Source organism: Astatotilapia calliptera, chromosome 1, assembly GCF_900246225.1.
Source record: "Astatotilapia calliptera chromosome 1, fAstCal1.2, whole genome shotgun sequence".
NCBI classification, from domain to species: Eukaryota; Metazoa; Chordata; class Actinopteri; order Cichliformes; family Cichlidae; genus Astatotilapia; species Astatotilapia calliptera.
The window spans coordinates 37,255,839-37,267,018 of NC_039302.1; the positions used below are offsets into that span (position 1 = coordinate 37,255,839).

The 11,180-nt window shown below is 47.2% G+C and overlaps 1 protein-coding gene across 1 annotated transcript; it reads right to left on the bottom strand.

The window, feature by feature from the left end:
- Positions 1-5,772: 5,772 nt before the first annotated feature.
- On the bottom strand, positions 5,773-10,939 carry mex3b (mex-3 RNA binding family member B). Its single transcript, XM_026176920.1, has 2 exons — positions 9,956-10,939; positions 5,773-8,486 (listed from the first exon to the last, which is right to left on the bottom strand). The coding sequence occupies exons 1-2, from the start codon at positions 10,176-10,178 to the stop codon at positions 7,078-7,080; spliced, it is 1,632 nt and encodes a 543-aa protein (XP_026032705.1). The 5' UTR covers positions 10,179-10,939; the 3' UTR covers positions 5,773-7,077.
- Positions 10,940-11,180: the final 241 nt, after the last annotated feature.

Below are 11,180 nucleotides of genomic sequence, written 5' to 3' on the forward strand. Positions count from 1 at the left end.
TCAAATTATTTAAGGCCCGTTCACGCTCACGAGCTTCAGGTGGTGACCGAATGAACGAGATCATTCAGCAAAGGATGGCTGAGCTCTCAGAGATAGGTGAGAACAACACGGATGATTGGACGGGTTTACGCGCAGTGTGGAAAACACTCGGCTGTTCACAGTGAAACACAGTTTATGACTGTTCATCAAAAGCATTTATGTGTTTGTTCAAATATGCAAGACAGCATTAAAAAGAGAAAACCTTCATATTTTCTTTCATTTATGGGCAGCGAGTATATAAAATAATTACCTAATGCTCTCTAAAGTTCCTTCAAACTGCATTCTCCACACTGGCCAGCAGGTGGTCATCAGCCTCTCAGTGCTCACCTGACCTCTGACCTCAGCAAACACTTTCCTGATGCGTTTATGGTCCGAATTAAAGACGGTGTTTATTTTGGAAATGACGGCTCAGAACCCAGAGCGATGGTGACGTGTGACCTGTCAGCGTAGGCTTGTGGTGGGCGGACCACTGTTTTTGACTGCTAAGCCTTTACAGCTGTGCTGCGCTTTGAGGTGAAATGCAGAGTCATCAAAGTGTCTGATTTCAAGTCGTTTAGCTCACGTCTAAAGAAGACTTGATTTCCTTGATTTTGCTTCTACTGACTGGTCCAATCAGAAGAAAGTGGACATAAAGGGGGAGGAGCTACAGCTGCTTATTTCAGAGGGAGGACTGAGGAGTCGTACCAAGGCTCAGCATGAGATAACGAAGGATTGTTTTGAGCTGTAAATCATGCAAAGCTGCCCTAAGAGGAGCATGAGGCTAAAAGTGTGGAGCTGGAAATGAGCAGAGCATACTTTTATCCCCCCAAACATCTCACGTGCTTCAATGTGCTGGAGTAAAAAAGTGCTTTCAAATAAAACTACTGATGAAAGGAAAACTGATTTCACATTTCTGTTTTTCTCTCCTGGCCTGCAGACGCAGGGACCTTCTTTCAGTGAATCTGCAACCACAGAAGCACTTTGTGAACTCCATGTGTTGCACATTTGACTAAAAACACTTGTCAGCTCTTTTCCGCAGCCGTGAGATTGCTTCCTAATAATATGGTTTATGGGGCCAGTTTCTGCGGGCCCCTGTTGGATGTTTCCATTTTAAACTTATCATTAGAGCCGGCTCTGTCCACATTTACTATCTTGCAGCGAAGTGTGTGTTTAAGCGTCAGTGTTTCCAGCAGGACCGCATGACTCGGGGATGCACTTCGGCACAGGGAAAGGAGGTGGGGGGAGGGGAGAGAGCAGCAGCTGTACGACGCAGAGGAGACGATGCTGTCGGCTCCTCGCACTTCCAGCAGGTTGCAGTTAAAATTAAATCAGGGCGTGCACATCAGGTTCTGACCGAAACACTGGAATTCATGTGTCACGCTCTGCTTTCATGTTCAGTGTGTTATTAAAGGATCAACCAATGTGGATGCTCGCTGAGAGCGCTTGGCTTTATGCCTCCGCAGTAGAAACTTACACTCCTGCACAAAAACTTCCCGACCACAATGACATTACTTAGAAGCTCTGAGGCAGCAGGAAGCCCGAGACTCTGCTGGATTCTCAGAAACAGTTTCACAACGTTTCCCTGCGATAGCTGCAAAGTCCACTTCCTCTCATCATGGAACAAAATAGCAGCCGAACAGTTGCTGTGTGTCGGTGATTTTTTGGTGCGACTGCATTTATAAAGCAGCCCTACTTTGACCTGAGGCTCGACTTAAGAAGAAGAAAGTTATCAGCTGAGGTTTAGGTCAGGTCCGTCGGTCAGTGTTGTGCCTCTCACTCCCATCTCATCCAATATGGATGCTAAGCCTTTAAAGCCGCCAGGGCTTATCTTTATATTTTTACCTGCTGTAGTGCTATTTCAAGAGGCTATGTATCAATACAACCGTTATATACCAAGTTTTAATAATATCTATGCATTAAGCCCATAGTAACTACACAAATTGCAAAAAAGTGCAATAAACTACAAAAAAATTGAAAATCGTTTTATTTACACATATTTCTAGTTTCAGAGGTTTAAACTGCATCCATCAAAACTGCAGATGCAAAAAAAGTTGCACAAAATAGTTTCCAACCACAGAAAGTTTATTCTGAGTGTTTTCATAGTTTCATTTTTGAGATGCACTCATTTTTATAAGCTGCGGAAAAAATGAAAATAAATATTTTTGCGCACAATTTGCAAAAAAACAGCAACAAAATAAACTATTTCCAACAACAGAGCAGAAAATGTACAGAAAGGCATAAAGTCACACATGACGCACAAAAACCAGTAAACCTTTGAAAGGCCTTGTAGGGAAAAAAACTACGTTTCCCACGAAATGACATCACTTCCTGTTTTCGCAGGTAACGGCAGACATACGATAGTTCGCGCTGATGTTTATTCCAAGTAGGAAGTGCTAAGAACAGCTGATCGGATCATGTTTCTGGACTGTTCGTTGACAGCAAAGCCAGTTGTGGAAGGAAACGGCGACCTGGGACAAGCTGAGCAGTGTTACATAAGTACGTCTCCTCCATTTTCATGTGCAAGAAAATGGTTGCGCTAGCTTAGTGGTGCCAATTCTACCGGGATTTAAAAATAGCTATGCTAAACGGAGCGCGCATGCTCCGATGGGCTTAAAACGGTTAAGGAGGCCTGGCTGTAACGCGTCATCGTTTTTCAACATGCATCATTTGGCAGAGTTTACTATTTTTTCAACCACATTTACACGTGTTACATATAACACTGTTACAGTGACAGCAACAAACATCAAAAGCAGCATTTTTAATGTCTCTTTGCTATTTGGGCTGATTGGGACCTGATGACTGTAAAAACAAAGAATTACCTGATTTTTTAAATTCTTTTTTTACCTGATTGTTGTTTGTGAGAAAAATGAGATCCACATATGAGGACATTCGCTCCAAATGTGGATAGAACAGTAGCAATAACGTCCTCATAAGTGGATATCGGGCCCTTGTAGAGAACAATTTAGTATTTTGGTCTGAACAACCCAGAATGTGATGCCCACATATGTGGACGCCAGGTCCTAGGAGGCTAACAGAGTCACACGGGAATACGAATCAGAATCGGCATACTTTATTAATCCCTAAGGAAATTATGTAAAAAAGACAAGATAAAGATTAAATAAAAGCTCTCCAGGCAGCGCCTCCTTCAGAACGACCCGTTCTTTCACAGGTGTTTGTAAAGGCAGACTGAGTGGCCAGGTGCTGGATTTTATACACCTGTAGCAATGGGACGAACACAACTGACCGCAGAGAATAACAGACTTTTTGTCATGTGGGTAACACATCCGCCTTACACGTGAAACATCCCCAGTTTGTTTCCAGGAGGAGACACAGATGGAGGTCACGAGCTGGTGTGACTCCAGTGCCAGTTCATGGCCTGGATAAATGGGAACGCCATGTCAGGAAGTGCATCTGGTGTTAATCTGTGCCAAATCAGTCATGCAGATCCATCCACTGTGGTGAACCCTTGGAAAATAAGCGAGCAGCCAAGAGTACCTGTGTGATAAATGGTCGGTTTCTTATGCAACACCAGATTTTAGGTTACTGTGCTCCATCGCGACCTACAGATTAACGCCAACCTCACAAACATGAGAAACCACACCGCACATCCACAGCAAGCAACATCTCAACACAACGCAGCCACAGCAGCCACAGCAGCCGCAGCCGAAGCAGCAGCCGCAGCCGCACGACTAAATCAGGGACTCAAACATTCATGTTTGGAGTGTGCCATGATCGGAGTGACCTCATTCTGGGATTGCTTCACTGTGTGTTAAATGAAGATGATGCACTTGATGCTACATGACTTCAGATGAGTTACTGAGTTATGAGCAGATGGCTGACACAGAGTGAACTGAGAAGGAAAAAAATGTTGGATTACTTAAAAGTCGCAGCAAACATTTCATCACTGACCGTCTTTTCTCAACAACTAGATTTGGTTGAAAATTTGTTCCAGAATGAAATTTGACTGTTCACTGGACCTCCTCAGACTTTCTGGCTACGTTTGTGTAAAAGAATGTTCTCTGATAATGTCGTCTATCAGTTAGAGATGAATAAAAAAATTTCACTTGTGAGAAGTGAAAGAAACTCATGAAAAGCTGAGACCACTCTCAGATACTCAAACCGATATCCTCGAACTCTGGACCTCGTCTTTTATTCTTCCAAGCTGAGAACCAGAAAGAATTTACAGCTATTTAAATGCAAATGGCATTAAAATATTTGTTATATTGATAAAACGGACACCTGATGACAGAAGTCTGAGCACATGGAGTGTCTGTCAGATCCTGCTGTATTAAATACAAACAGACACATGACCTTTCCCCTCTGAGTGAGAGACGTCCGTCTGAACCGCTGTCGCACAAGGACGTGACATCAGCACGCGCGGAGCTCTTTGGACCGAGGGGGCGGGGTTTGAACCGTTTTCTGGAACTGACCTGGAGCTTGTTGTTAGTACTTCTTCCTCCTGGCGCTGTCCCAGGACCCAAAGGTTGAGAAACCAGCCTTTATTTCCGCCCTCCTCCCAGGTCGGCTGGCGGTTGGTTAATGTGTAATTAGAACCAGATTTAATGGGAGAAATGATTATCCCAGCAGCTGATTAATGATTTACATCCCCCGGCCTCGTCTTCCCGGGTACGATGATTCCGTGTTTTTCCTTCTTTTGTATCTGGCTGTGAGAGTTTTTGATTCTTGGACATCTTTTAAAATTATTTTTAAAACATTCTTATATTTGTGATATAAAATCACCGACTGTTGTGCCTCTTTCTGGACATTATTAAACCAGTGAGGAACCAAAGCAAATGACCACAGGTGCACACAGAACCCGGGGCCTTCGTTAGTTTAATTTCCCCGACCTTTTTCCCAGTTTAACAAAACGTTTAAATAAATTAAGCCACGAATCAGCACATATCTGAATCTGACCAAACACCTGCTGAAAGTGACTGTTGTCTCTCAATCAGCTGATCGATCAGCGAGTCTGTAAAATGATTTTAGGGGACAATCAGCTGTTTCTTGTCTGTGACGTGAAACTTCAAGGATGTTCACTTTAAAATGACGGAGAAGCAGAAAACAGAAACTGTTGAGGATCTGAAGTAAGAAGACTTTGTAGGTGTTCTTCTCTTCAATGACTCACATTGTAGGCGATTAGCTGTCAGTTAACCAAGTGTATCATATTGAATACGAGGTTTTGAGGCGTCTGCATCATCAGTGTAAAAACCTGAATGAATCACAGCGTTCATTTTTAAGACTTAAACTCTACAAAAACACCAGATGTAGCAAAATGATATCAGATAAAACTCGTCTGTACAAACTTTTCTGAAATTTTCTGCCCTTTTTTTCCAGGTTAAGTTAGCAGGTCAGCACATTTTAAACCAGAGCGCTCTACAGTACAGTAAACGGGTCCCAAACGACCCAATGAGCTGACGGCTTTTTCACCAACTGGTTTTCTAAAATGCGACCACCTAGCTTTTTCAGATCTCTCAGTATGTCCCGCTTCATCAGTCCACCAAAGCCCACAGGAGCCAGATTACGGTCTGCACACCAGCAGATCTGCATAAGAATAGGTCGCACAGCTCTTCTAATTAGTGATAAGGCAGGCCGAGTCCCACCGTCAAAGCATATCCTCCATAATTAGGCTGCGGCGATAATCCCGCCACCTCCGAGCTTCTATCAGGGAGCAGAGAGGGGTCGGCCGCTCGGAAAACTATTACGACTCCGATCCACATCGACACGTGAAGGATGGACGAGAAGCAGACACCAACATCGATGTACCATTTTTATTGGACTTATATAGAAATACTTAAAAAAACATGAAGTAGCACCATTACTTTTTTTATCATGTATAACTTTAAATGTCAGAAAAATAAAACTCTTGATACATTTTCAAATCTTGTCTCAGCAAATATAATATTAGTATTTGACCATGAGGTTAAAGGCCCTTTATCATAAAATAAAATATACTTTGTTCTTAAACTTTGCTCAATAAAGTACATTTACGCTCAAGTAACTTCACCTACATATACATAAACAAGTGGTAAACAAATGTATTAAAATAGAAATACTAAAACTATAGTGGTGCAACAGAAGCCTGTAATTCCCACTGGAATCTAATTCATACAAATTTTAGAAAGCATAAACGGTTTCTTTGTGTTCAACTTACTAAGTTTTGTACATTTCAATGTTTCATAATAATATAGAATAAAATATGCTTTATATTACGGAATAAAAAATATGCTGGGTGAAGCAGATTTAAAAGACTTTTTTTGCTGAACCTATAAAAACTCCATCCCAACAGAATACTGTCAAATACACATTTTTGTGGACTCGGATTTGCTCCCACAGTCGTGTGATATTAAAATAATACAGTGATCAAATGCCGTAAGGCCGTACTAAAAAAATGAACAATATTTCAACCCAGCTACAAAAAAGTTCACTGAACTTAAATTAAAATATCTGTAAACATCTTTGCAATAAGAAATATAATCTTTCAAGTCAAAAAAGAATAAAATACTTCAATCTGTAGTAATGTCATTTAAAACTTTCAACTTGTGGAAATTGATTCTATACATATATATGTAGGATATGTTGTTGCTCTCCCTCCCTCGCGTGGTTTCTGACCTCGAGCTGCAGTATCTGTTAGGCCGGACGCCCTCCACGTTTCCCAGCCGCCGCCCCCCCTCACTACACTTGATCGGCAAACCTGGAAGGCTCGTCCCGCCGAAACGGTCTACAGGCGGACCCCCGTACCTCCGTCCTGACCCCAATGTCTCTCTTCGCTTCATAAATATAGTGTACAATTAACTAGAACTATTGATTACTATACTGTAATATTTAAAACATGCACTTAGATGTTGAAAATATTTCCCCAAGCTACAGTACGTTATTCACAACTAGCCCACGAAGGCTGTCTGTCCCTTCTTCTGGATACTGCAGCCTCTCTTACATACATATGTATATCTATGTACACTTTCCAGACTGACGATTGGCTGATCGTTAAAGCGGTATGAAGAGTCTGTTGTTGCTATTGTAGTCTGTCTCGCCGACGAGACAGTCCAAGAGTTTCACTTCTTATGAAAATATACGTATAGCCTGAGTGACGCCGGTGTGGCAGACGGGGCATTTGGGGTCGCTCCTCTCGCAGATCCGATTGGCACATTCCATGCAGAAGAGGTTGTGCCCGCAGGGAACCAGCGCCGCGATGACCTCGCTCTCGAAGCACACCGAACAATCGCGACTGACTTTTCGGCTGGTACCCGAGGAGGTGGATGAGGAGGAAGAGGAGGACGACGACGAGGCCGAGGAGTCGCACGGGACCCCGGGGAGGTGGGGGCCCGGCAAGGACGCGATGGAGCCGGAGTAGCCGGGGAAACTGAGTGGGCCTCCGCCCGGGTCGCTGCGCACCCTGCGGGCTAACGGGTGCTCGGCAGGCCCGCCGTTGTGGCTGTGGAGAGGAGGCGACAGGCGAGGCTGCGGGGTGCAGCCGTTAACCCTCCTCTGACTCCCCGCGATCCCGTTGGCATTAGCCGAGCTGTTGGTGGGGAACATGGCTGAAGTGGAGGTGGGGGAGCTGCCTCCGGTGGAGGAGGGGGTCATGCGACTGTCGTACGGGGACCACAGGAGGCCTGGCGGGGCTGGTGTTGGGTCAAACCCTGGCGAGGAGTCAAAAGTCAGATCAGTGCAGTCGGGGGAGATGACGTCGCTTCCGTAAACAAACCCGTTGCCGTTGGTGTTGACGTTGATGTTGTTGTTATTGTTGTTGCCGTTGTTGTTGGTGGTGGCCGTGTAGCTGAGCGCGGGGCTGGGGGGGCTGTAGTCGGCCATGCGCGAGCTGTTGTTGCCGAAGTAGGAGTCCGTGGAGGCGCTGCCCAAGGAGGAGGAGGAGTCGTTGCGGTAGTTGGAGAAGGGTTTGCGCACAGAGGTGGGGGTCATCCCCGCGCTGGGCTTGGACCACAGGGTGGCGTGTCCGTGCAGGTCGAAGCCCACATCGGTGCCGTTGGCGTGGAAGTCGTTTTCGTCCTGGAGCTCGATCAGGCCTCCGGTCCTCATGGCGATGTGGGCTTCGATTTCTTCGCGTGCTCGGTCCACATTCTCCGGCATCCCCGTCACCTCAAACACCGGCTCCTTGTCCCGGCTCGGGGTCACGATGTAGGTGTGGGTCTGCTGCTGGATCCGCTTGATGGTGGCGCCCTTGGGCCCCACAACCAGCCCGACCACGCGGTAAGGCACCCGGACCTGGATGGTGGTCTGTCCAGGCAGGTTAGGCGGTCCGGGGACCGGGGTGCCGCTCCCGTTCAGGCTGGTGTTTTTGTTCCGGGAGGCTCGGATCATGGAGAAGTGCTCTGCAGCCGAGATGATCTCCCTCCTGGCCATGGCCACATCCTCCCTCCTGCCTGTCACCACGAAAACGGGCTCCTCGCCTCGCACCGGAGTCTTGATGTAGGTGTTGGTCTTTGCTCGCAGGGCTTTGATCTTGCAACCTGAGGCAAAGGAAGCAAAAGAAGAAAAGTGAGGACGTAGAACCTTGAAATGTGGCACATGTTCTCAGAACAGATGTTGCGTGCTTGTTGTTGTCTGTCAAAAAGTGCGAGCAGGTGAGGAACCCTTTTAGAGAAGAACAAATCCAAACCACGTGCCACCGCCACGAACATACAGCAGGACAGAAAGAACAGCGAGCAAGTCTCCTTCAGCAAAACACGAGGACGGCTGCTGCGAGACACGCTGGGGGAAAAGGGGCAAAGCTACGTAAAGACTTCATATCCTGGAAGCTGAGCTTTAACTCACATTCCAACGCCCTGAAGCACAGGCACACATCTTTATCATAAAAAAGACCAGCTGAGGAAACAGCCAGGGAAGAATGACATAATTAGCCAAGCGAAGCCAGCTGAGTGGGACAGGGTGATATAACCAGCAGAGGAAGGAGAGTCCAACTATACCGTAAACCAGTTTAAATCCCGAGTTAGCGTCAAACTGGTGCAGGTTAAATAAGGATAGTCTCTCGCATTAAAACAACACCCCCGGGTCACGGCTAGTCCACCATTTTTCCTCTCCGTGCTTCTAGCCTGACTTAACCCGACGCAGGGGGCTGGGTGATGGTGTTGGATGTAAACAAGCCTACTGCACAAATGTCGCACTGTGGCTGCTGTAAAGTGTCCTTACAGTTCCTTTTGTTTTTGTGGGAGCAGCAGCAGCAGCACAGGGAGGGGAAAAGATTCCGCATATGTAACCAAGCACCAGTCCCGCCCTGCAGCCCTACAGCTGGAAACACTGAGAGATCTGTGCAGCTATGGGCGTCTGAAGCCTGCGAGGCAAGGTAACATCGTGACCGCTGTCCTAATTCGATCCGATCACCATCACAGCCATTAAGCAAAGAATGTGTGAGGAAAACACACGCGCACACACACACAGTGACCTACAAACACCACATGATGATGATAATAACCTCTGTCCTGTCAGCGGTCATCGCCAGGCTTCACCCAAAACAGCTCGGATTTCATTTTAATTCTTCGAAACCAAACTCCGTTCATTTTGTCAAATACTTGAACAAACGCGTGCCTGCCTGCAGAGCACGCACGATAAACAGCACGACTTTGGTGTCTTTTCGGAGCTGCTTCCTGCTTCTCTTCAGTTCGGCAGCAGCACGGGCTGTTATTAATCTCAATAAGCACTTATTCCAAATGTCAACTTCTTGAATCTGTGCGCGCTGCCGCCCACCGCCGTGTATTTATAGAGAAGGAACAATGTATGACTAACTGGCGAGACAGAAACTGAAGCCCGGAGGGGAACAGGGAAGCCGAATTCACCAGCAGAGCTGCAAATGTAGCCAGAAAGCAAGAAAAGTGACACATGCGCGTCCTCCCACACGGGACACGGTGCTGTTTGGGTGCATGGCCGCGCTCAGCTGTGCTGCAAGACAAACACCAACCGTCTCACACACACAAACACACACCTTGTCTGCCCACGATCTCAGCCACATGCTCGGAGCTGGGCACCGGGACGCACTCCGTCATGTTGACGCTCTTCTTCCGGGGCTCCTGGCCGTTGTCGTACAGCGGGTTCTCGTCGTTGTCCAAGCCGAGAAGGGAGAGCTGGTCCAGGGCGATCTGCAGCGCTCTCTGGTCGTCCAGCGCGTCTCCCTGGACGCTGCTGTCGGCGAACAGCGAGCTGGGCATGTTTGCGGCTTCGCAGGGTTGCGGGTGGAAGGCAGAAAATAATACAGGAAGGAGGGCGAAGAAAGGAGAGGGGAAGAGAGGAGGAAGAAGAGGAGGAGGAGAGGGGAGAGGCACCGGAGCCGGTTCTCAAAGACAACTGGTCAGTGCAAAGAAACCAGTGCGGCTGAGGAGGGGAGGGAAAGCAGCGCAAAGGAGCCACAGTAAAACCATCCACCCCCTTTGGTTTCCAGGCCGAAGCTGGACGTCCCGGTTCGAGCCGAGCCGTGCTGCTGCAGGAAAACGCGTGTTTATTCCACAGCGGTAATAATCCGTGCTGGCTTCCCCTCAGCTCCTCTGTTGCTTCTGTCTGAGTCTTTGCAGAGCCAGACAGAGAGATGTGCGGGTGACGTCACCGCCTGGGCAGGGGCGATGCGGTGCCGCGGCTCGTTTGCATATCCGGGATCCGATTGGCTGCCCGCAATGACTGGGCGGGCCCGCTCGTACAGGCACGCCCACCTCTTTGTTCCCAGTCTTGCTCTTTGTCTCTTTCCCGGTTCGCGCTGCTCAGGCCGGCTGGCAGGAAGTGGAGCTGTTCACGCGTTCATCACGCATCACATGTGTTCTTTCCCCGAGGATCTCGGCCCTCTTCCACTCCAGTCAGCATTCTCGTTTTTTCTCTTTAATTTGACCACGCAATAATAATAAACTGTAAATGAAAGATGGACAAACACAGCCACCTATGATGTCATCATTTACCTCAGTGTTAACAGAGGCAACATAACTCTCTCACCTCGCATACATATGTGTGCAGCGTATGTATACAGTGCCTGAGTACTGTGTGTGTGCGTGTGTGTGTAAGACAGTGTGTGTGTGTGTGTGTGCGTGTGTGTGTGTGTGTGTGTGTGTGAGTGTGTGTGTGTGTTCATATTTTTGTGGGGACCAAAATCCTGGTCCCCACAAGTTTGAAGGCATTTTTGAGACTCAAAATGTTGTTTTGGGTTACAGTTAGTTATGGTTAGGTTT

Excerpts from the sequence above, each read along its gene's own strand:
- mex3b (XM_026176920.1), bottom strand. The coding sequence starts at position 10,178 with ATGCCCAGCTCGCTGTTCGCCGACAGCAGCGTCCAGGGAGACGCGCTG. Across the intron at positions 8,487-9,955 it reads TGAGATCGTGGGCAGACAAG|GTTGCAAGATCAAAGCCCTG; the intron begins GTGTGTGTTTGT and ends CCTTTGCCTCAG.